Genomic DNA, 25,271 nt, shown 5'->3' with positions numbered 1-25,271 from the left:
AGAGCTTCTGTTCAACCATCTCAAAGCTCCCTGCTTGAGCGGTGATGGCACGATCATCAGCATAGATGAAACTCAGTCCCTTCTGGCAGTGGATGGACTGGATGATGGCCCATCAGGTCTCTTCCAACTCTAGGATTCTATGATTCCATTTTTGCCCCTCGTGAGGTGATTTAGAAGCCACTTTTTTCATTTTTGTGTGTGGGAAAAATCCCCTATTCCCTGCTAAATGAAGGAAGGCGTGGTATATCCAGAGTGTGAGGCTGGGATACCTGGCCCTTTCCTGAGGCGAGGCTTCCCACAGGTGTGTTTGCCCTGTGAGGAAGCGCCCCTCCCAAAATGGCGCCCCTTTCCTTCCACCCACACCCCCAAAAGGCTAGGCCCGGGAGGCTGGGGACTCTCCTGGGAGGCTTCCCCGGGCTGCTGCTCCTCCCCTCGCGGCGAGGAAGGGGCGGAGAAGGGGGCGGGCGAGAGAGAGAGGAGGCAGGCCGGCTCCCTTCCCTTCCCAACATGGCGGCGGGGCGCGCTGAGGAGGCGCCGAGCAGGGCCGCTTCCTAGGCCCCCTCCTCTCCATTAGTACGCCTCTCTCGCGCCTTCCTTTCCTCTCAGACTCTCCCCTCTCCCTCCTCCTCTAGTTAGTCCTCCTTCCTGCATTTCTTTCCCTTCTTTTCCCTCACCCTCTTCTCTCCAATCTTTCACTTCCTTCCTCATCTATTTTGGGTTTTTTGCCAGTGGGTCAGGTGTGCCTTTCTTTCCTTCACCCACCCCCTCACTCTTCCTTGATTCTGACTCCATTCTCCTCATTTTGGGGAGAGTTTTTGTGAGGGGAAATCTGCACTGCATTCCCTCACTTTTCCCTTCTTGTCCCCTTTTTGTGGTGGGCTTTTGTGAGGAGAAATCTGCATTGCATTCCCTCATTTTTTCTGGGGGTGTTTGTGCCTTTCTTCCCCTCTTCCACCCCTCACTCTTCCTTCTTGATTCTTACTCCATTTGCCTCATTTTGGGGAGAGTTTTTGTGAGGGGAAATCTGCATTGCATTCCCTCACTTTTCCCTTCTTGTCCCCTTCTTGTGGTGGGCTTTTGTGAGGGGAAATCTGCATTGCATTCCCTCACTTTTCTGGGGGTGGTTTGTGCCTTTCTTCCCCTCTTCCACCCCTCACTCTTCTTCCTTGATTCTTACTCCACTCTCCTCATTTTGGGGAGAGTTTTTGTGAGGGGAAATCTGCATTGCATTCCCCCACTTTTCCCTTCTTGTACCCCTTTTGTGGTGGGTTTTTGTGAGGGGAAATCTGCATTGCATTCCCTCACTTTTCCTTTCTTGTTCCCTTTTTGTGGAGGGTTTTTGTGAGAGGAAATCTGCATTGCATTCCCTCACTTTTCCTTTCTTGTTCCCTTTTTGTGGAGGGTTTTTGTGAGAGGAAATCTGCATTGCATTCCCTCACTTTTCCTTTCTTGTTCCCTTTTTGTGGAGGGTTTTTGTGAGGGGAAATCTGCATTGCATTCCCTCACTTTTCCCTTCTTACTCCCTTTTTTATTGTCGGCTTTTGTGAGGGGAAATCTGCATTGCATTCCCTCACTTTTCTGGGGGTGTTTGTGCCTTTCTTCCCCTCTTCCACCCCTCACTCTTCTTTCTTGATTCTTGCTCCACTCTCCTGCTTTACATCCTAATTTTGGCCTGGGGTTCTTTCTCCATTCTCCTCATTTTGGGGTGGGTTGTTGTGAGGGGGAGATCTGGTCTCATTCCCTCACTTTCCCCTTCTTGTTCCCTTTTTTATTGTCGGCTTTTGTGAGGGGAAATCTGCATTGCATTCCCTCACTTTTTCCTTCTTGCTCCCTTTTTGTTGGGGGCATTTGTGAGGGGAAATCTGCATTGCTTTCCCTCACTTTTCCCTTCTTGTCCCCCTTTTGAGGTGGGTTTGTGTGAGGGGAAATCTGCATTGCATTCCCTCACTTTTCTGGGGGTGTTTGTGCCTTTCTTCCCCTCTTCCACCCCTCACTCTTCTTTCTTGATTCTTGCTCCACTCTCCTGCTTTACATCTTCATTTTGGGGTGGGATTCCTTCTCCATTCTCCTCATTTTGGGGTGGGTTATTGTGAGGGGGAGACCTGGTTTCATTCTCTCACTTTTCTCTTCTTATTCCCTTTTTGTTGTGGGTTTTTGTGAGGGGAAATCTGTGTTGCATCCCCTCACTTTTCTGGGTGTGCGTGTGTGCCTTTCTACATTGCATTTCTCATTTTTCTGGTGGTGTTTGTGCCTTTCTTCCCTTCTTCCACCCCTCACTCTTCTTTCTTGATTCTTACTCCATTCTCCTCATTTTGGGGTGGATTGTGAGGGGGAGATCTGGTTTCATTCCCTCACTTTCCCCTTCTTGCTCCCTTTTTGTTGTGGGCTTTTGTGAGGGGAAATCTGTGTTGCATCCCCTCACTTTTCTGGGTGTGTGTGCCTTTATTCCCCTCTTCCACCCATCACTCTTCTTTCTCGAGTCTTACTCCACTCTCCTGCTTTACATCTTCATTTTGGGGTGGGATTTTCTGAGGGTGGCATCTGCATTGCATTCCCTCACTTTTCTGGAGGTGCTTGTGCCTTTCTTCCCCTCTTTCCCTCCCTCACTCTTCTTTCTTGATTCTTACTCCATTCTTCTCATTTTGGGGAGGGTTATTGTGAGGGGAACATCTGCATTGCTTTCCCTCACTTTTCCCTTCTTATTCCCTATTTTATTGTGGGCTTTTGTGAGGGGAAATCTGCGTTGCATTCCCTCACTTTTCTGGGGTTTTTTTTGTACCTTTCTTCCCCTCTTCCACCCCTCAGTCTTATTTCTTGATTCTTGCTCTACTCTCATGGTTTACATCTCCAATTTGGGGTGGCATCTGCATTGCTTTCCCTCACTTTTCTCACTCTCTTATTTATTTATTTTTGTATTAATCTCCGCATTTTCCCCCACACACCCCCTTCGTTCCCCCCAACCTGTTTCCTAATTCTTCACCTTCTTAATATCTCCCTTTTTTCCCTCCTCAAAACTGTTTGAAATATTAAATATTTGGGCTTTATGTGAAGGGCAGGACCTGTGCATTTCTTTCCTTTTCCTTTCTTCCTCTCCATTATTTATTTGGCCATTTCTTTCCCTCAGTTCTTCGCCTTCTTTATTATCCCCCACTTTCCCTACTCATATTATTTAAATATTATTTTTGAGTGTATGTATGTGAGGGAGTTTTTCTTTCCTTCCTTCACCTACTTGAATTCTTGTCTTTCCCCCCAAAATCACCCTCTTCTTTAGTAGCCTTATTCTTTTCCTCCTTACTAAGTTTGACGTTCATTTTGGGGATTTGTATGTTTCTTTCCCTCACTTCCCTTTCTTCTCCCTATTAGTATTATTATTATATTGTCCTTTGTTGAGGGAACCTGCACAATCCTTTCCTTCATGTTTTGCTCTTCTTTTTCACTCCGTTTTTTACATTCTTTCAAAGTCAGTCTTCACTAGCCCCTCACAACTATTGATACTAAATTTGAGATGAGCGGTGTATTTTCACCCTTCTTTCATCGTATTTTCTTCCACTCAACCCAAGCAAACTATCTCCATCTTTCCTGCTAGTATTCTTGTTGCTATTTCTACTTTTTTGGGGGTCCTCTTCTCTCCAGAGATTTATTTACTTCTTACCAAATAAGTGTCAATTATTTTCAGTCGCCTTATCTTCACACACTCACAGGCCTTCTTGAAAGTGTCTTCTGCTTCCTTCTATCAATTATTTTTCTCTCTTTTTTTGTATATTTTACCCCCCTTTCTAACCATGATTGTGACAAAAAGTTACTTTCTCCAAGGGCCGCCTGTCCATCCCCGCGACTGTAGTTGAATGTACCTTGTTGACATTGAACGACAAATGGCCCAATTCCGTGCAGATTTGGGATGCGTGTGTTTCCGTCCAAGAGCTGATGGTCCACCTCTGTCCTTAGCAAAAGAACGTGGACTTTCGGGACGGTCTCACCTTCGGTAGTTCTCTGTGCCTTACTCCGGTTTCGTCCCAGTGACCCAAAGTCAGTGAACTCCCCAAGAAAGCTTCACCAACCTTGAATTGGGATGAAGACGGCATTTTCTCCCCGCTTGGATCGCTTCTGGCGGCTTTTTCAAAACATTCCTCCTGGAGAAAAACCTAGGACTAAGCGACCCGTTCCTTCCAAGCAGAAGCGATGAGCTTCCATCATCCGGTGACATCCGTATTTTCAGGAATCGTTCAGAGGCGTGTTGATTCAAGCCACGTGCGGACGACTTGCAACCAGGCTGCTTTTGTCTCCGTTTTCAAATCGATACCTGTCCGTCAACATCCCAATTTGTATTTTACGGAGAAACGACAGTGGGAACACTTGCGATGGGACAAATAAGAGTCCCAATGAAACTCATTATCTGTGAATCCCAATGAAATGCGTTTACTTCCGACCAAATTGTGTCACGGAACCTTAGAACTCTTTAGGCCTTCTCTATGTGCTTTTTTGGGGGAGTGTATGATTGTCGTATCCGTCTCTGCCTCCAACTTCAGTGATACTTGAAAACCAACCACATGCCTTTTGGGCCTACAACGAGTGAATGCTATGCCAAGGAAAAGGAGAATCCCTTTGGTGCTGATTTGGGTGAGTTTGCTTCCTTTCACCCAGAGAACCCCTTGGCATGGTTTGCTCATTGATCCAAGATGAACTAGTTCCTGGAGATGCTCCGGGAGAAGAAGATTTAAATGCCTTTGGTGGCCTTTGCCATTAGCAAGTGGACCTTCTAATTGAAAATGTGCTGAAAAAGCGACGTGTGCCTTGAGTGCCTGGAACCGTCTACCCAACCAACAGGTCTGCCTTCTTGTTTTGGGAAGACTTGCCTTTGGTCCTTTATGGGTCAGCAGCCTGGAAAGGTTCTTGGGGACCAACGAAGGCCGAGTCTGCCGGCCCTGCCCTTCATCAAAGGAGCAGGGAAGAAGGAGGCGTCCAAGCATGGAGGCCATCCCTGCAACGTCTTCCTGGAACATGGTAAGAGATACTTGAATAAGTTTAAGTTTAAGATGCATTCACAAGAAATTATTCATAAGCATATGGCATTTAACATATTTGCATAAGGAGGTTTCGATGTAAATGAGTAAGTATGTGGTTTGAATGCAGGTTGTGCAAAATGCACGGGACCAGAAGTGTTTTGGAGTTCAAATCTTGGAATATTTGCCCATATATAATAATTTTTTTTTGAGAATATGGGAATTGTTTTGGTGACAGCATGGGACTTGTCTGCCACCAGAGCGAAGCAATCAGTAAACCATGGAATGAAGTTCCATGGCTTGTTTAGGTGTATCAGGTGCTTGTTTAGGTGCTTGTTTAGGAGCAAGCTTGCTTTCTGCTTCCCTGGAGACTAGGACACGGAACAATGGCTTCAAACTACAAGAAAGGAGATTCCATCTGAACATGAGGAAGAATTTCCTGACTCTGAGAGCCGTTCAGCAGTGGAACTCTCTGCCCCGGAGTCTGGTGGAGGCTCCATCTTTGGAAGCTTTGAAACAGAGGCTGGATGGCCATCTGTCAGGGGTGCTTTGAATGCAATATTCCTGATTCTTGGCAGAATGGGGTTGGGCTGGATGGCCCATGAGGTCTCTTCCAACTCTTTGATTCTATGATTCTAGATGGGACACAAGTTGGAGCACAGAATTCATTTATGTTTGTGTACTGGATCTGGCGCAGTCTGGGTCATGGAACTGAAACAGCCTTGGTCGCTTTAGTGCAGTGGTTCTCAACCTGTGGGGCCCCAGGTGTTTTGGCCTACAACTCCCAGAAATCTGGAAGTTGAAGGCCAAAACATCTGGGGACCCACAGGTTGAGAATCTCTGCCCTAGAGCTTTTTACAGAGCTTCTTTTTCAAAGCTCCCTGCTTAAGTGGTGATGGCATGATCATCAGCATAGATGAGGGTTCTCAAGCTGTGGGTCCCCATGTGTTTTGGCCTACAACTCACAGAAATCCCAGCCAGTTTACGAGCTGTTAGGATTTCTGGAAGTTTAAGGCCAAAACATCTGGGGATCCACAGGTTGAGAATCACTGTGCTTTACAGAGCTTCTGTTTCAAAGCTCCCTGCTTAAGTGGTGATGGCACGATCGTCAGCATAGATCAGGGGTTCTCAACCTGTGGGTCCCCAGGTATTTTGGCTTACAACTCTCAGAAATCCCAGCCAGTTTACCAGCTGTTAGGATTTTTGGAAATTGAAGGCCAAATCATCTGGGGGGGCCAACAGGTTGGAAATCGTCAACATTTTGTAATGTTCCAGCGTTTCTCAACCTGGGGGTCGGGACCCCTGGGGGGGTTGCGAGGGGGTGTCAGAGGGGTCGCCAAAGACCCATCAGAAAAGTGGAAGGTGAACTACATCTCCCCTAAATCAGTGTCAATTCATCCCAAATCCCTCCAGTACATTCTGTTGGTCATGGGGGTTCTGTGTTGGAAGTTTGGACCAATTCTATCGTTGGTGGGGTTCAAGGGACTCTTTGATTGTAGGTGAACTATAAATCTCAGCAACTACAATTCCCAAATATAAAGCTTTAATTTCCCCAAACTCTGCCCAGTATTCACATTTGGGCATATTGAGTATTTGTGTGAAGTTTGGTCCAGATCTATTGTTTGAGTCCACAGTGCTCTCTGGATTTAGGTGAACTACAACTCCAAAACTCAAGGTCAATGTCCACCAAACCCTTCCAATATTTTCTGTTGGGCATGGGAGTTCTGTGTGCCAAATTTGGTTCAATTCCATTCCTGGTGGAGTTCAGAATGCTCTTTGATTGTAGGTGAACTATAAATCCCACCAACTACAACTCCCAAATGACAAAATCAGTCCCCCCACCCCACTCCACCAGTATTCAAATGTGGGCGTATCGGGTATTTGTGCCAAATTTGATCCACTGAATTAAAATACATCTTACATATCAGTTATTTACATGATGATTCCTAACAGTAACGAAATTGCAGTTATGAAGTAGCAACAAAAATAATTTCATGGTTGGGGATCAGCACAACATATAGAACTGTATTAAGGGGTCGTGGCATCAGAAAGGTGGAGAGCCACTGTGTTACACCATTAAGCTGTATTTCTGGCATTGCAGACGGATTGGCTGGTGCCTTTTGCTGGGAGAGCACTTTGGTTTTCTCGATGTTCAATGACAGGCCGAGCTTATTGTATGCTTCTGCGAAGGTGTTTAGAGTGGCATCTTCTGAATGTGCACAGATGACGTTGTCATCAGCATATTGGAGTTCTATAGCAGACGTAGGTCTTCTGAATGTGCACAGGTGATGTTGTCATCAGCATATTGGAGTTCTATAACAGATGTTGTTATAACCTTGGTTTTGGCTTTCAATCTGTTGAGGTTAAAGAGCTTACCATCTGTCCTATAGATGATTTCCACTACGGTGGGAAGCTTCCCACCAACAAAATGAAGTATCATTGCGACAAAGAGGGACGTAAGACATAAGTCCGATAAGACATATGAGCACTTAGTTGCTAAAACTGGGAAAGAGGAGATATTATCTATTTATTTATTTAAAACGTTTATATCCCGATCTTCTCACCTCCTTAGAGGGACTTAGACCGACTTACAGCAAGGATTCAGTACTACTAATACAAGTTAAAACATCATACAACCATACAGGATTAAAATACATATATACCAAATTGCCAAGGTAAATTCATGTCAGCTCAGCCCACATATGTGGACACTCACTTTGGTCTGTAACCAGTCTCAGCCATTATTCTGGGAATGCTTTGTTCCATAACCAGGATTTCAGTAGCCTCCTGAAGGACAAGAGGGAGGGGGCAGATCTAATCTCGCTCGGGAGAGAGTTCCATAGCCGAGGGGCCGCCACAGAGAAGGTCCTGTCTCTTGTCCCCACCAAACGCTCTTGCGAAGGTGGTGGGATCGAGAGCAGGGCCTCTCCGGAAGATCTTAATGTCCTTGATGGTTCTGTTGTGACTCAGTCTGACTCTGAGTCTGAAGCTGAGCCCTGTGGGTCTTGTGAGCCAGAGTTCCCTGTTGAGGAGGAGGATGGGTTACAGATTTCTGTTCACTCAGACAGGGTTGAAGGTGAGGCTGCAGAAGGGGAAACAACAAGCCAGTTCTCAGGGGAAAAGATTGTCAGTGAGACCGATAACTGGAGTGAATTCCCACACTGCCAGGTGGAGATGTCTTCGACTCCTTTGCCTTCCCACGATGATCCAGCCCAGCTGGTAAACCAAGATAAGGGATTAGAGAGCCTTGAAGAAGATAATGAATTAATGAGCATTGCCTTCAATTAAGGGTCCGGAGAAGTTCTCGCTTAGCTAGTAAGTGAGAGGCCAAGTCGGCCAAGGGTCATCGCAATGCGTTCATGATTGCTAAGGGTATTTAGCCTTCTCACTGACACACAGGCGTTGTCAGTTCAACGTGGCTCTTTCCATGCAAACTTCTATGGATTAACTTTGGCTTTCAGCAGCAAGCTTCTGGCTTCCTCATTCTGGGATCTTGGGTCTTGTGTTTTACTGTTTCACCATGGACTCTTAAAGGATTATGCTTCATGTTTTTGCCTTTGGATCTTGGGAACTGTGTCTTTGCATTTAAGCCTGTGTTTTGCCTATGGAACTATTGCATTTGCTTTACCATGTTTTGACTTTGGCTCAATAAACTACAAAATCTACAGCTTTGGTGTGGTGGTGTTTAGGAGCAAAGTGAAAACTACCCTGAGTTGCAACAGGTCCATAGAGGAAAATAAGTTCGAGATATGGGTTTCCACCCTCCAGTGCCAGTGCTTAATGCTTGAAGTCCTTTCCTTCAAGCATCAAGGATCTTTGCTAAGCTCTATTGCTTGAATATCATCTTCTTGACTGTCCAAACATAGCAGAGAGGCTTCTAGGTTGGTGTGTTTGCTCCTCTGGGTTTCTCCTTTCTGTTATCCTGGCTGTTCCTCGGGTCCTGCAGCGAATCCTTCCCTCTGCAGCCTTCCTCCAAACTGAACTTTTGACTCTGTCTTTAACTCTGGATCATCTTTCTGGTTTGCCTGCCCAGCCCGCCCTCCGTGCTCGCTTGCTCGCTCGCTTCCTGGCAGTGACCCTCTGCTTGGCTGCCTTGACTTGGGCCGGACGCTTTCCTTGCTGAGGTCTGCCTTTCCCGCGGGAGTCCCATCCTGCCAATGTTTACTTGCCCCCGGGGACTGGGATCGTTGCTGTAAAACTGGGCTGGACATCCTCTTTGAGGCAGGTCAGGCCCTCGAAACGGGAACCGCAAAGAGTCGTATTTCTGAAACATGGCTTTGCTTCTCAGAATCTCTTTTCGGAGGTTGTTTCTGATGGATGTGTGCCTGGGGTGTAAGGCACACACTTGGTGGAGTGGCTTCCAGAGTCTCGTTAAATGTGTGTTTTGAGAGCAATGTTTTTCTAATACAGGAGTAAGGGAATCTGTAATCCGTTGGATCGCTTGACCTGGTAAAGGTAAAGGTTTTCCCCTGACATGAAGTCCAGTCATGTCAGACTCTGGGGTGTGGTGCTCATCTCCATTTCTAATAATAATAATAATAATAATAATAATAATAATAATACTTTATTTACACCCACCACCATCTCCGTAAAGGTAAAGGCTTTCCCCTGACATGAAGTCCAGTTGTGTCGGACTCTGGGGTGTGGTGGTCATTTCCATTTCTAATAATAATAATAATAGTAATAATAATACTTTATTTACACCCCACCACCATCTCCCCAAGGGACTCAGAGCGGCTTACATGTGGCCAAACCCAACAACACATCAATAAAAACAACAAAGCAATAAGGGAAATAAACAATACATTATTATTATTATTAACTTTATTTATACCCCGCAAAATCTCCCGAAGGACTCGATGCGGCTTACAAAGGCCAAGGCTGCCAACAACATACAAATATAACAGTAAAACTCATAAGCAAATAATAAAACATCAAGCAAGGACAATAAAACACTAAAAACAATGGCAATGTGCAGACAATCTAGTCTCTAACAAGGTGCATTTGGGACATGATGCCAGGAGTTTCCTAATCTGGAAAGGCACACTGGAACAGCCAGGTCTTCAGGCTCTTCCTAAAGATTGCCAACGTTGGGGCTTGTCTGATGTCCTTGGGGAGAGAGTTCCAGAGTCGGGGGGCCACCACAGAGAAGGCCCTGTCCCTCGTCCCCACCAAACGCGCTTGCGATGCAGGTGGGATCGTGAGTAGGGCCTCTCCAGATGATCGAAGGGAACGTGTGGGTTCATATATGGAGATGTGGTCACGCAGGTAGGTGGGTCCCAAACCGTTTAGGGCTTTGTAGGTGAGCACCTGCACCTTGAATTGGGACCGGAAGATGAATGGCAGCCAATGGAGCTCCTTAAACAGGAGGGTTGACCTCTCTCTATAAGGAGTGCCAATTAACAGCCTGGCTGCCGACTGTTGGACCAGTTGGAATTTCCGAGCCGTTTTCAAGGGCAGCCCCACGTAGAGTGCATTACAGTAGTCCAATGTAGAGGTGACCAAGGCATGGACCACCCCGGTCAGATCAGCTTTTACATATAGATAATAACATACAAGGATTTAAAAACCTATAATAATAATAATAATAATAATAATAATACTTTATTTATACTCCGCCACCATCTCCCCAAGGGACTCAGAGCGGCTTACATGAGGCCAAACCCAACAACACATCAATAAAAACAACAAAACAATAAGTGAAATAAAGAATACAATTAATATAATAACATACAAGGATTTAAAAACCTATGGCCAGGCCAGATGTAATAGTTAAAACTTTAAAAATTAAATGCTGGACATGAACAGAGGTAGGATGTATCTAGTAGGAGGGTTTTAAACAAAAAGTAGAGAGCCGGCGTTGTCCATAGACACCTCCAAGATCACGTTGCCATTGGTATGACTGCATGGAGCGCCATTACCTTCTCACCGGAGTGGTATCTATTGATCTACGCACATTTGCATGTTTTTGAACTGCTAGGTTGGCAGAAGCTGGGGCTGACAGCGGAAGCTCACCCCGCTCCCCGTATTCGAACCTGCGATCTTGCGGTCAACAAGCTCAGCAGCTCAGTGCTTTAACCCACTGCGCCACCGCATAGAAGGCTTTAAACCTGCCCAAATTTGGAAACTAAATGAGGTTAGCCCTGGTTAGTACTTGGATGGGTGACCACACCAAGGAATATCAGGTATTGTAGGCTATATTTTCAAAAAATCACCTCTATGTCTTCCTTGCCTAAGGAAATCCTTTGAAATAAAGGTGATTACCATAAATTAGGAGCCTCCGGTGGGGTAGTGGGTTAAACCCCTTTGTTGGTAGGACTGAAGACCGACAAGTCGCAGGTTCGAATCCAGGGAGAGCGCAGGTGAGCTCCCTCTGTCAGCTCCAGCTCCTCATGCGGGGACATGAGAGAAACCTCCCACAAGGATAGTAAAATATCAAAACATCTGGCAGTGTCCCCTGGGCAACATCCTTGCAGATGGCCAAATCTCTCACACCAGAAGCAACTTGCAGTTTCTCAAGTCACTCCTGACACGATAAAAAAAAATTGACAGGCAATTTAAGGGCACTACCTACATGTCATGATATCAGAAAGGAATGGAAAGGAATTACAACTTTTTTTCTTTTGTGCTTTGAGAAGAATCAATCCTGTTTTTGGAGTGCGTGTTTGCTTGTCATGGAGGAAATTCCCCTATTAATTCCGTAGTAGGGGAAAGGATTTCCTCTCTATTTCCTCTCTATGCAGTTGCTTCTTCTGAGGAAGTGGTTTCCTTTAGGTCAGAATTAAATGCCCGTGTTTTAACATCATGGTTTGGCTGGGCCCTGAGTCAGATTTTGGGCAGAATTGCATACTCGGGATCTGCTGGGAAGCACTTAATTGATTGCACAGGATGATAAGTTTGTAACAGTAACAACAACAACAAGAACAACAATAATAAACTTTATTTATATACTGCTCTATCTCCCCTCGGGGACTCAAGGTGGTTTCCACACACAGTAGAAATATACAAAGTATTCAAAACAAAAACACAAAATATCAACACAAAAACAAATATAGTTAAAATCAAAATCAAATACTATTCTATAATCTGAAATTATACATCTTGGAAAGACCAATAGCATTGGGAGAAACCCCAAAGGAAAAATAATAATAAATAATAATAAAACTTTATTATTATTATTATTATTATTATTATTATTATTATACCCCACCACCATCTCCCCAAGGGGACTCGGAGCGGCTTACATGAGGTGAAGCCCAACAACACATCAATAAAAACAACAAGCAATAAGCAAATAAAACAATACGATTAATATAAATCACATATAGACAATAACACGCAGAGATTTAAACACCTAAATCCATCCAGTACAACCCTTTCTGCCAGGCAGGAATACTCCTCTTGGCACTTTTTTCCCTGTTGCCCTCCATTTGTGTCTCTTAGAATTCCGCAGCACTGCTGGTCACAGCTGACCTCCAGCTAGAGCACTCAAGGGCTAGGGCTTCTCAGATCTCAATATCTATGCCACAATTTTAAAGGTTGGTTTAAAGCCCATCTTTCAATCTCTTTTCCTGTCCCCCAACATTATGTTTCCATTCTTGAGTTCAAAGTAGACGGTGATCTTTGGGCATTTGGACAACGTGGCCAGTCCAGTGGAGTTGGTGGCGGAGAAGCATCGCTTCAGTGCTGGTGGTCTTTGCTTCTTCCAGCACACTGACACTTGTCCGCCTGTCTTCCCAAGAGATTTGCAGGATTTTTTGGAGGCAACGGTGATGGAATTGTTCCAGGAGTTGAGTGTGACATCTGTAGACAGTCCACGTTTCGCAGGCATATAGCAGAGTTGGGAGGGGAATAGCTTTGTAAACAAGCACCTTGGTATCTCTACAGATGTCCCAGTCCTCAAACACACTCTGTTTCATTTGGAAAAAAGCTGCACTCGCAGAGCTCAGGCGGTGTTGTATTTCAGTGTCAGTGTTGACTTTGGTGGAGAGGTGGCTGCCAAGGGTGCAGAAAGGGTTCACATTTTCTAATGTTACACCATTAAGCTGTATTTCATTTTGGAGGCAGTTCAAGTTTCTGGAAAGAGGTTTCCCTTTTATGCTGGCAAAGCTTGCACGCTTTCCAAAGCCATCTGTGCTGATGGTGGGATGTGTTTAATGCTCCAGCAACATGTGGCGTGTCCCTGATTTCATCCTGTCTCTGGAAACAGCCACACTGTTGTGAGGATGTGATGCAGGACAGAACAATGCAGATGTTCCTTTTCTGTTTTGAGACTTTGCTTAATCAACTTTGAAAAAAATGTGCGCTGTTCTTCTTTGGCCACTGGATGTCGCCACTGGATCTTTGCATGGGGAAGGAAGGAAGCCAAGAAACCTCTGTGGTTGTTTTGCTTTAAGAATGCCACAAGTTGGAAACAAGTATTTAAAAAGACCTGTCAGAAGGCCAAAGACATGGAAGGAGGGAAAGAAGGTCATAACCCATTCATTTGCCTTTTTAAACACACAGGAAGTTTGCTTGTATCTATGGCTTGAACCTCAGTTATGTGCACAATTGAGGGTGCAATAGATAATCTATATAAATGAAAATGTATTGTTCGTTTGTGGGATTAGCATAACTCAAAAACCACTGCATGAATTGACACCAAATTTGGACACAATGCACCTTTCAGGCCAACAAGTGACCATCACTCATAAAAACACCAAAAAACGCAGCAGAAGACACTTAAAAGGCCAAAAAAACAAAAAATACATTACAACGCATGCACAAGATCATATATACATGCAAACACACACACATATATACACATATACACAAATATATAATATAGGTAAAGGTAAAGGTTTTCCCCTGACAATAAGACAAGACGTGTCCGACTCTGGGGGTTGGTAGTCATTTCCATATGTGTATATAGACATATACACAAGTATATACACACACATATACTTACTTATACACACATATACACAGACTGGGCCACAGCAATGCGTGGCAGGGGACGGCTATTAGTAGTAGTAGTAGTAGTAGTAGTAATGCAAAGATTCTGGCACAAACCAGTCAAGGTTGTCCCAGTGCTGATCGGAACACTGGGTGCAGTGCCTAAAGACCTTGGCCTACACTTAAACACAATCGGTGCTGACAAGATTACCATCTGCCAGCTACAGAAGGCCACCTTACTGGGATCTGCACACATTATTTGCCGATACATCACACAGTCCTAGACACTTGGGAGGGGTCCGATGTGTGATCCAATACAACAGCCGGCAGAGTGATCTTGTCTGCTGTGGACTCATCTTGTTGTGTTTCAAATAATAATAATAATAATAATAATAATAATAATAATAATTGGACTCATCTTGTTGTGTTTCAAATAATAATAATAATAATAATAATAATAATAATAACAACAACCACCTTTATTTATACCCCACCACCCTCTCCCCAACCCACTCCCCTGGTGGCACAATGGGTTAAATCCCTGTGCTGGCAGGACTGAAGATCAACAGGTCGCAGGTTCGAATCCGGGGAGAGTGCGGATGAGCTCCCTCTATCAGCTCCATCTCCTCATGCGGGGACATGAGAGAAGCCTCCCACAAGGATGATAAAAACATCAATTCATCCGGGCGTCCCCTGGGCAACGTCCTTGCAGACGGCCAATTCTCTCACACCAGAAGCGACTTGCAGTTTCTCAAGTCACTCCTGACACGCACACACACACACAAATCTCCCCAATGGGGACTCAGGGCGGTTAACATGAGGCCAAGCCCCAAAAATACAATACAACACTCTAAAACATTAAAACATTGAAACAATTAAAATGGCAAAAATACAATCATATGATTACAGTGGTCAGTCGTCATCAAAGTCCTTATTCGTTGTCATCCATCCATATCACAGGATCATGGCTCATTTGTTGAATGCCAATCCCCAAAGCCAGGTTTTCACCTGTTTCCTGAACGTTAAGATTGAAGGGGCAGTTCTGATCTCCAGTGGAAGGGGGTTCCAGAGTTGAGGGGCCACCACCGAGAAGGCCCTGTCTCTCGTCCCCAGCAGACGCGCCTGTGAGGCCGGTGGGATCGAGAGCAGGGCCCCTCCAGACGATCTTAGTAATCTTAATGGCTCATAGGGGATGATACATTGGACAGGTAAATTGGGCCGGAGTCGTTTAGGGCTTTAAAATGATAAAACCCTGGGTGAGGTAGGAACGGAAAATGAGGGGAGCCCAAGAAAGATAAAACAGTGGGGTAAGGGTGCCTTATTATATCTTGATATTACTCCTTTTGGATGGACTAAAGGTAAAGGTTTCCCCCTGACATTAAGTCCAGTCATGCCCAACCCTGTGGGGTGATGCTCATCTCAATTTCTAAGCCGAAGAGCCGGCTTTGTCCGTAGACACCTCCAAGGTCATGTCTACGGACAATGCCATTACCTTCCCACCGCAGTGGTACCTATTGATCTACTCAACATTTGCACATTTTCGAACTGCTAGGTTGACAGAAGCTGGGGCTGACAGCGGAAGCTCACCCTTCTCCCCGGATTCGAACCTGTGACAAATTTAGCAGCTCGGCGGATATATACTGGCAGTAGCTTAGCTCCTGTGAAGTGTCTCTTCTAGTGTTTAATGTTCATGAAAAGACGTTGTAAAACCCATGTAATCAATGGTAAAAGCTGCCCTTTGCAGCCATGTCATTTCTCCAATTCATGTATGAATCGATTGTACTTTTTTCCTTAAAGGCCAAAGAGCACGTCAGATGGGCCAAAGCTAAATAAACAAATGATCCCATCAATGTTGTTCCTTGGTATGAGAAAGGCTTGTCTCGAAAGCCCCCATTTTCCCCTCAGATTTCTATTATATTGCACGAACCTTTGATTTTCACTTTGTTTCCCCAGTTGTTGTGACACGGCCTGCCATTCTCTGTGGAGATGACAGCGCAATTGCGGCATCTTAATGCAGGACAGACGTCTGCAACATCTCTGTGACAGGCACTTTCATTCTCTTTACTCAATTGATTTTTTTAATATAAAAAGATAAAGGACAGCTGCAATAAACGAACACACGCTAGCAGCTATTTTCAACTTTTGGCTATTGTGGGCACTTCCGGAAAGTTGAGTAGAGATTGACCAAGGTTGTAATGAAGAGATCAATTAATTGCCTTTTTTACTGTGTGCATTTTGGTATTTTCTTTTTCATTGGACTGTCCAGCATAACGAGACCTAATTTGTCAATAATTACCTTAATATTGATATTATTTAATTACTAGCTGTCCCCTGCCATGCGTTGCTGTGGCCCAGTCTGTGTATATCTGTTTTGTGTGTGTATATGTGTGTTTGCATTTATATATGTGGTTTTGTGCATGCGTTGTAATGTAATTTTGGGGTTTTTTTTTTTGCTTTTTAAGTCTCTTCCACTGTGTTTTTCAGTGTTTCTCAGGTTTTTTTGAGTGATGGTCACTTGTTTGCTTGATAATATATGTAATATATAATTTACAATTAGATTATTATCTATATACTAGCTGTCCCCTGCCACGCGTTGCTGTGGCCCAGTCTGTGTATATGTGCTTTGTGTGTATATATGTGTGTTTGCATTTATATATGTAGTTTTGCGCATGCGTTGTAATGTAATTTTGTTTTGTTTTTTGGTTTTTCAGTGTTTCTCAGGGTTTTTTTTTTTTGAGTGATGGTCACTTGTTGCCTGATAATACATGTCATATATAATATACAATTAGATTATTATCTATATACTAGCTGTCCCCTGCCAAGCATTGCGGTGGCCCAGTCTGTGTATATGTGCTTTGTGTGTGTATATTTGTGTATATGTGTATATTAGGCTTGGGCAATCCATGGTTCTAAATGGTTCTAAAGTACTTACAAAACTAAAGTTCTGGTGGTGAAAATTTCAGAACTCTAACAAAACTTTCAAAATGTAATTATTATTTCATTATTGGCGATTTTTATGACAGAACCAATTAGGAACTGCCATTTATAATGAAATTTTGAGAGTTTTGTTAGAGTTTTGAAATTTTCATCACCAGAACTTTAGTTTTGTAAGTACTTTAGAACCATTTAGAACCATGGATTGCCCAAGCCTAGTGTATATATGTGGTTTTGCATTGTGTTGGTTTTTTTTTTTTTTTTTTGGATTTTAAAGTCTCATCCGCTGTGTTTTTATGAGTGATGGTCACTCGTTGGCCTGACAGGTGTATTGTGTCCAAATTTGGTGTCAATTTGTCCAGTGGTTTTTGAGCTATGCTAATCCCACAAACGAACATTATATTTTTATTTATATAGATTTATTGTGTCAGAAGCGAACCAAGGGTACAGTTGTAATGTATTTAAAAAACACAAAATTTAAATAACTTGGCATTATATTAAATATTATTGGACCAGAAACTGGCCACTTAGAATGCCTCTGGTATTGCTATAAGGAGATCCTCCATGGTGCATGTGGCAGGGCTCAGGCTGCATTGTAGTCAGTGGTCTGTGGTTTGCTCTTCTCCACACTCGCGTTTCGTGGACTCCGCTTTGTGGTCCCATTTCTTAAGATTGGCTCTGCATCTCGTGGTGCCAGAGCGCAGTCTGTTCTGTGGCTTCCAAGTTGCCCAGTCTTCTGTGTGTCCAGGAAGGAGTCTCTCATTTGGTATCAGACATGGATTGAGGTTCTGGGTTTGAGCCTGCCACTTTTGGACTCTCGCTTGCTGGGGTGTTCCTGCAAGTATCTCTGTAGATCTTGGACAATTATTTCTTGATTTAAGTCGTTGACGTGCTGGCTGATACCCAAACAGGGGATGAGCTGGAGATGTCACTGCCTTGGTCCTTTCATTATTGGCAGCTACTTCCTGGCGGATGTCAGGTGGTGCAATACCGGCTAAATAGTATAATTTCTCCAGCGGTGTTGGGCGTAGGCATCCTGTGATGATGGGGCATGTCTCATTAAGAGCCACATCCACTGTTTTAGCGTGGTGAGATGTGTTCCATACTGGGCATGCATACTCAGCAGCAGAGTAGCACAGCGCAAGGGCAGATGTCTTCACTGTGTCTGGTTGTGATCCCCAGGTTGTGCCAGTCAGCTTTCGTATGATGTTGTTTCTAGCGCCCACTTTTTGCTTGAGTGAAGTGCGTAAAGTAGTAGTCCTTTGTGATATTATACATTTTTCTCAGGAGAAGGTGATGATTAGAGATGGTAAGATTGTGCTTTTAGAGACTTGTGGTTTATTTTTGTTCGTTACTAAATAATTCGACAAATTCAGACACCTCACCTCTCACCTTTACTTAGCAGAAGTCTCTTTATTCTTCCTGCCTACTTTCTTTACCAAAGAACCTAGAAGAATATCACTTTCCTTAACCTGTGATTTCTAGGTTCGCTCTGCAGATTCTTTGTCAAAAGGATTTTGAAAGCCCGTAATGACAGGTTATATCTTTTTCACCTGGAGAGAGGAACGAAATCCCCTTTGGCTCTGAGCGTGAGGCTTTGGCGGCTGGCGTTTGGGGAACCTCCTCTCTGGGGGCGCTTTCTCCTCTTGCTTCCCATTCCAAGCAATTACCATTTATTTTGTCTCCAGGCAGCCACCCGGAGTAATACATTTTTCGGAAATTCATTCCCACCCTTTATTAAGTCCTACATAATAGCTTCCGCTGCTCACTCATACATTCATTGAGGAGAATTGGATGTCTGCTGGCAGCCATTAGTAGAGAGCTAATAACCTCGCTGTGGGAAGGTGCAGCCGATTGGAATAAATGAATAGGAGCAAAAACAAATGAAATAACTTCATGGAAGTATGCGCAGCTAATTTGCTGCGGCTTTGAAAACAAATAGCGCTGATTTGCATGCATTTTGGTGCTTTGAAAAGAGCTAATTTGACAGCACTTGAGGACCAGCGTCGTTGACAGGTGTGCGAAGTGGTGAGCAGGCCAAGGGGTGCTGATCTCTCCTTCAAGAAACACATTTCACCGCTGTCATTTTGGGCAATTGAGTCCGTACCTGCTCATTTGCGTAGCTTGAGGCTGTCCTTTGTCAGTGCCATTTTGTGGGGGAGAAGTAAGCCTATTTCTCCCTTCTCTCGTATCAGAAGACCAAGGAAGTGATATGGCCGGCCCCATCCCCTGTTCGGATATCAGCCAGCACGCCAACGACTCAAATCGAGAAATAGTTTTCTATTTATTTATTTATTTAAAACACTAGACGTCCCCTGCCACGCTTTGCTGTGGCTCACATGGGGGTTCTGTGTGGGAGGTTTGGCCCAATTCTATCATTGGTGGGGTTCAGAATGCTCTGTGATTGTAGGTGAACTACAAATCCCAGCAACTACAACTCCCAAATGTCAAGATTCTATTTCCCCCAAACTCCACCAGTGTTCACATTTGGGCATATTGAGTATTCTTGTAGAGTTTGGTCCAGATCCATCATTGTTTGAGTCCACAGTGATCTCTAGATGTAGGTGAACTACAACTCCAAAACCAAAGGACACTGCCCACCACACCCTTTCATTATTTTCTGTTGGTCATGGAAGAATTGTGTGCCAAGTTCGGTTCACTTCCATCGATGTTGCGGTTCAGAATGTTCTTTGATTGTAGATGAACTATAAATCCCAGCAACTACAACTCCCAAATGACAAAATCATTTTTTTTTAGTGAAGGACATACATTGAGTTGTTAGGTGTCTTGTGACCATATTTGGTGTCAATTTGTCCAGTGGTTTTTGAGTTCTGTTAATCCCACAAATGAACATTACATTTTTATTTATATAGATTTATATTACGCCTTTCTCACCCCGAAGGGGACTCAGGGCAGAGCACAGCATATATATGGCGAACATTCAATGCTGGGACACAAATTCTTATATACATATATAAACATTAAAAACTACAGAGACACTCGCTGGAACACCCCAGCAAGCGAGAGTCCAAAAGTGGCAGGCTAAAACCCAGAACCTCAATCTATGGCTGATACCAGATGAGAGACTCCTTTCTGGGCAACAAAAAACTGGGCGACTTGGAAGGCGCTGAACCACGAGATAGAGAGCCCACCTTAAGAAATGGGGCCACAAAGTGGAGTCCACGACATGCAAGTGTGGAGAAGAGCAAACCACAGACCATCTACTACAATGTGTCCTGAGCCCTGCCACATACACAATGGAGGACCTTCTTATAGCAACACCAGAGGCACTCCAAGTGGCCAGATACTAGTCAGAGGACATTTAATAGAATGCCAAGTTTGCAAACTTTGTGTTATTATCATTTTTTAATACAATACAGCTGTTTGTTTCACTCCTGATACGATAAATAAATAAATAAGAGATTTGGTGCTTAGGGTTTCAAATCTTGTGTTAAGTCTTGGGGTCTGCAACAACAAAATATATTTAAGGGGGGAGGGTCCAGTTAAAGAAAATACCTGGTCTCTATCTGGTCGTACATAATTACAAGTTTTGAACTTGGATATGGATTTTCCAGAACTTTCTAGGGAAATGCTGGTCTCTAAATGGCCATTCATCCCTTTACCGCTGGGTGGTGTTTCTCCAAAGACTTCAGTAAATCCTCACTTGAGAAGAAGCAGCTGTGGAGTAATCTCATTTCGAAAGGACTAGAGAGTTGTTTAAACAAGTTGCAAGCAATACATGGACAGTGCCTACAGTGCCAGGAATTTGGACCTCAGCTTGCTTTACATCAGGGCTTCTCAAAGTGTGCTCCGTGGAGCCCTGAGGATGCCTGCCATAGATGCAGACAAAATGTCAGGAGAGAATGCTTCTAGAACATGGCCATGCAGTGATTCCAGCCATGAAAACCTTCGAAAATACAGTGTTTTAGTCATTTTATGTTTTAGTTGCTTTTATCATTTATTAATAATAGAGTAAAATAATAAATGCAATAACAATAATAGAGGAAAATGAATGTAATAATAATAATAAATAGAGTAAAATAATAAATGTCATAATAAGTAAAATAATATAAATGTAATAATAGAATAAAATAATGTAAATGTAATAATAATAATAAACAGTAAAATAATAAATGTAATAATAATAATAGAGTAAAATAATGTAAATGTAATAATAATAATAGAGTAAAATAATAAATAAGTAAAATAGTATAAATGTAATAATAATAATAGAGTAAAATAATAAATGTCATAATAATAGAGTAAATGTAAATATAATAATAATAATAAACGGTAAAATAATAGATGTAATAATAGAGTGAAGTAAATGTAATAATAACAATAGAATAAAATAATGTAATAATAGAGTAAAATAATGTAAATGTAATAATAATAAACAGAGTAAAATAATAGATGTAATAATAATAATAGAATAAAATAATGTAAATGTAATAATAATAATAATAAATAGAGTAAAATAATAAATGATATAATAATAAATAAGTAAAATAATATAAATGTATAAAATGTATAATAATAGAATAAAATAATAAATGTATCAATAATAATAGAGTAAAGTTATGTAAATGTAATAATAATAATAATAATAATAATAATAAATAGAGTAAAATAATGTAATAATAGAGTAAAATAATGTAAATGTAATAATAATAAACAGAGTAAAATAATAGATGTAATAATAATAATAATAGAGTAAAATAATGTAAATGCAATAATAATAAATGTCGTAAAGTAATAAATGATAGAATAATAAATAAGTAAAATAATATAAATATAATAATAATAAATAGAGTAAAATAATAAATGCAGTAAAAATAATACTAATAACAGAGTAAAATAATAAATAACCTTAACTTTAGTATAAGCTGAGGGTAGCTTTTTCAGCCTCAAAAGGGGATATACTTGAGTATATATAGTATGTTGTGCCCCACTTCAAGCCATGAGGAAAGATGAGTAAAAAATAAAATATAACAATAATAATTGCATCTGGTCCTTTTTTCTGTAAAATGATAATCTTAACTAGCAACCTTTTACTGTAAGTTGTTGTCAAGATTAAGATGTTGACAAAATGTCATGTGTACATTAGTGGGCAATGCACCACATTCTTCATCATCATATAGTTTCAAATTCTTTTTGCCTCCCTGATATGTGGGAGGGTTTTGTGTTTTTTTTCCTGCGTTTTAAGCAGGTCTCTAACATTCTTCTGTATTGCACAAATCTACTTTCTGGTCCAGGTTTGCACATACATTTTGCATCCTTCAATGCGCCTGGGAACCTGCCCTGCATCTCCTTTTGCGTTGCGACGTCATTTGGCCCCAGCATTTGCCAGGTGAACCCAAGCCGATCTCGGGGCTGGAGGAGCGAGTGGAAATAACGTGGCTCGAGACATGTGTATGCAATTTGGGAGGATGATTCAAGGGGCCACCATGGCAACCAGCAATAACAGAGCAAGGGGAACGAAAAAAGCAGCTGTAGGCGAAGGCTTCATTTCAACAGCACCGCGGCCATTAGGACCGTTATTCGAAATGGTTCAGGTTTTTCTTTGAGTTTGTCTCCTCTGGCCCCGATCCTCTGTCTTATTTATTTATTTATGACATTTATATGCCGCCCTTCTCACCCCGAAGGGGACTCAGAGCGACTTACAAGTCATATGTAAACACAATATATTATATTATTACCACAGCACAATATTAGAATTACATATTATTATATCGTACTATACCATTATTCTGTAATATTATTAGTAATATTACATGTAATATAAAAAATATAATTGTCCAAGTAAGATTGTCCCCCAAGTATGGTGTCATGGCGGTGGGTACATAGGTAACTGTGGAGCCCTATTCTTGATCCGCATGTTTCCAGGTGGAAGGCGGTCCTGGGTTCCAGGTTTCCAGGTGGAAGGTGGTCCAGGTCAAGGTTGGGTCCATAGATCCCGGTCAGGGAGGATCCGTAGGTGGCTGTGGAGCCCTATTCTTGATCCGCATATTTCCAGGTGGAAGGCGGTCCTGGGTTCTAGGTTTCCAGGTGGAAGGTGGTCCAGGTCAGGGTTGGGTCCGTAAGTCCTGGTCAGGGTGGATCCGTAGGTGGCTGTGGAGCCCTATTCTTAAGCTGCATGTTTCCAAGTGGAAGACGGTCCCGGGTTCCAGGTTTCCAGGTGGAAGGTGGTCCAGGTCAGGGTTGGGTCCGTAAGTCCTGGTCAGGGTGGATCCGTAGGTGGCTGTGGAGCCCTATTCTTAAGCTGCATGTCCTCCCGTACAGAGGTGGAAGATGGTCCCGGTCAGGGTTGGCTTGACGTGCCTTCCTCTTGGCACATTTCTCTCTTTCACCCTCTATTCATGACTCTTCAAATTCTACAGCACTGCTGGCCACAGCTGACCTCCAGCTAGAGTGCTCAAGGGCCAGGGCTTCCCAGTTCTCGGTGTCTATGCCAGAGTTTTTAAGGTTGGCTTTGAGCCTATCTTTCAGTCTCTTTTCCTGTCCTCCAACCTTCCGTTTTCCATTCTTGAGTTTGGAGTAGAATAACTGCTTTGGGAGATGGTGCTCGGGCATCCGGACAATGAGGTCAGTCCAGCGGAGTTGATGGCAGAGGAGCATCGCTTCAATGCTGGTGGTCTTTGCTTCTTCCAGCACGCTGACATATGTCCGCTTGTCTTCCCAAGAAATTTGCAGGATTTTCCGGAGGCAACGTTGATGGAATCGTTCCAGGAGTTGCATGTGACATCTGTAGACAGTCCAAGTCTCACAGGCGTATAGCATGGTTGGGAGGACAATAGCTTTATAAACAAGCCCCTTGGCCTCCCTACGGTCCTCAGACACTCTGTGCTTCATTCAGAAAAAAGCTGCACTCGCAAAGCTCAAGTGGTGTTGCATTTCAGTGTCAATGTTGACTTTTGTGCAGAGGTGGCTGCCAAGGGAGTGGAAATGGTCAACATTTTCTAATGTGACACCATTAACCTATATTTCTGGCATTGGAGAGGGATTGGCTGGTGCCTGTTGCTGGAAGAGCACTTTGGTTTTCTCCATATTCAATGAGAGGCCGAACTTCTTTTATGCTTCTGCAAAGATGTTTAGAGTGGCTTGTAGGTCTTCTGAATGTGCACAGACTACGTTATCCTTGGCATACTGGAGTTCTATAACAGATGTTATAGATCTCCCTACAGATGTTCCAGTCCTCAAACACTCTGTGCTTCATTCGGAAAAAATGCTGCACTCGCAGAGCTCAGGTAGTGTTGTATTTCAGTGTCAATGTTGACTTTTACTCCTTGAAAACTTGGTGCTACACCATTTTCCAGATTTTCAAAGGCGTAGATATGAATGTCAAGGTCTTCATTGGCTAAATATTAAACCCTGTTTAATATTTAGCGGTACCGTACTGCTCTGGTGTTGTCAAGCAGTCCTTCTCATGTCTTTAGTACCAATACATCTGGTTTCACCAAAACTTTGTGACTGGAAGAGGGTTTGAAGTAGGCTATATTTGCTTTGCTTTCTGTGTTCTCTGCTTATAGAGAAGTAAGAGGAGAAAGAAAGCGTTCCACGTGGAATCGGTGTTGGAAACACATTTGGGGAAGCTGTGATGTTTTTACAGTCGTGCTCGGATGGCTTGATAACGTGTTGCCTTAAAGACAGGAAAAATGTAAAGCAACGGGGCCCCTAACTAGCTGCCTGCTAAAGGCTTCCCCTCTCTCCTCTGGTAGTTTGTCGAAACCTTTTGTTTTCCCTGGGCTTGGCTAGGCCCGGAGATTGAGCAAGCCGTCCAGCCAAAGTGTTGTTGTCCTGGATCGCTTTCCTCTGGCTGGATGTTTGGATAACCTTTTGGGACAACCAGCTCATAATTAAATGCGGTTTTGGGGAAGAGAAGAAATTCAAGCACTTGATTTCCTAATAGTTTTGCAACCGCTGTTTGGGAGCCGGGACGCATTGAGCAGGAAATATTTTATCGTACACCCTTTGTTGAAAAGATTCAGAGGGCTGGCTCCGTTCACTTGCTTTCCGCCGCCTTGGAGATAACTTTGCAGGAGTGTTGGCGTCTCCTTTTTCAGCCCACCATCCCCACCGGACCGAATGCTTTGTGCAAGAGTTCCGCATATTTTCCTCCTTTCCTCCCTCTACTCATTCCTTCCACCACCACCTCCTCCTCCTCCTCCTCCTCCTCCTCGAGTGTAACTTGATCATTCAGGCCTGGTTCTCTGCTGGGGAATGACTTTGGTTAACCATTTCATCCCACCAAGAACCCAAAAATCATGCTTCATTCATACATCCTCAGATGCAGGCAAACCCACCGTTTCACCTCTTCCAGCATCTCAAAAACAAAGAGACACTTCAAAAATATATTCCTACATACGATGCGCATGCAGTTACACTTGGCTACATTATCTAGAT

General features: G+C 43.2%; 1 protein-coding gene across 1 annotated transcript in view; it reads left to right on the top strand.

Moving 5' to 3' along the window:
• The first annotated feature begins 471 nt into the window (after positions 1-471).
• Positions 472-25,271, top strand: part of ABL1 (ABL proto-oncogene 1, non-receptor tyrosine kinase) — a 97,178-nt gene continuing 72,378 nt past the window's right edge. The window contains exon 1 of the mRNA XM_060757558.2: positions 472-5,001. Coding sequence (XP_060613541.2) covers positions 4,866-5,001 — 136 coding nt within the window. The 5' untranslated portion in view covers positions 472-4,865. The remainder of the gene's footprint in view (positions 5,002-25,271) is intronic.

Source organism: Anolis sagrei, chromosome 11, assembly GCF_037176765.1.
Source record: "Anolis sagrei isolate rAnoSag1 chromosome 11, rAnoSag1.mat, whole genome shotgun sequence".
Taxonomy (NCBI): domain Eukaryota; kingdom Metazoa; phylum Chordata; class Lepidosauria; order Squamata; family Dactyloidae; genus Anolis; species Anolis sagrei.
This window is presented reverse-complemented; position numbering and strand designations above follow the sequence as displayed.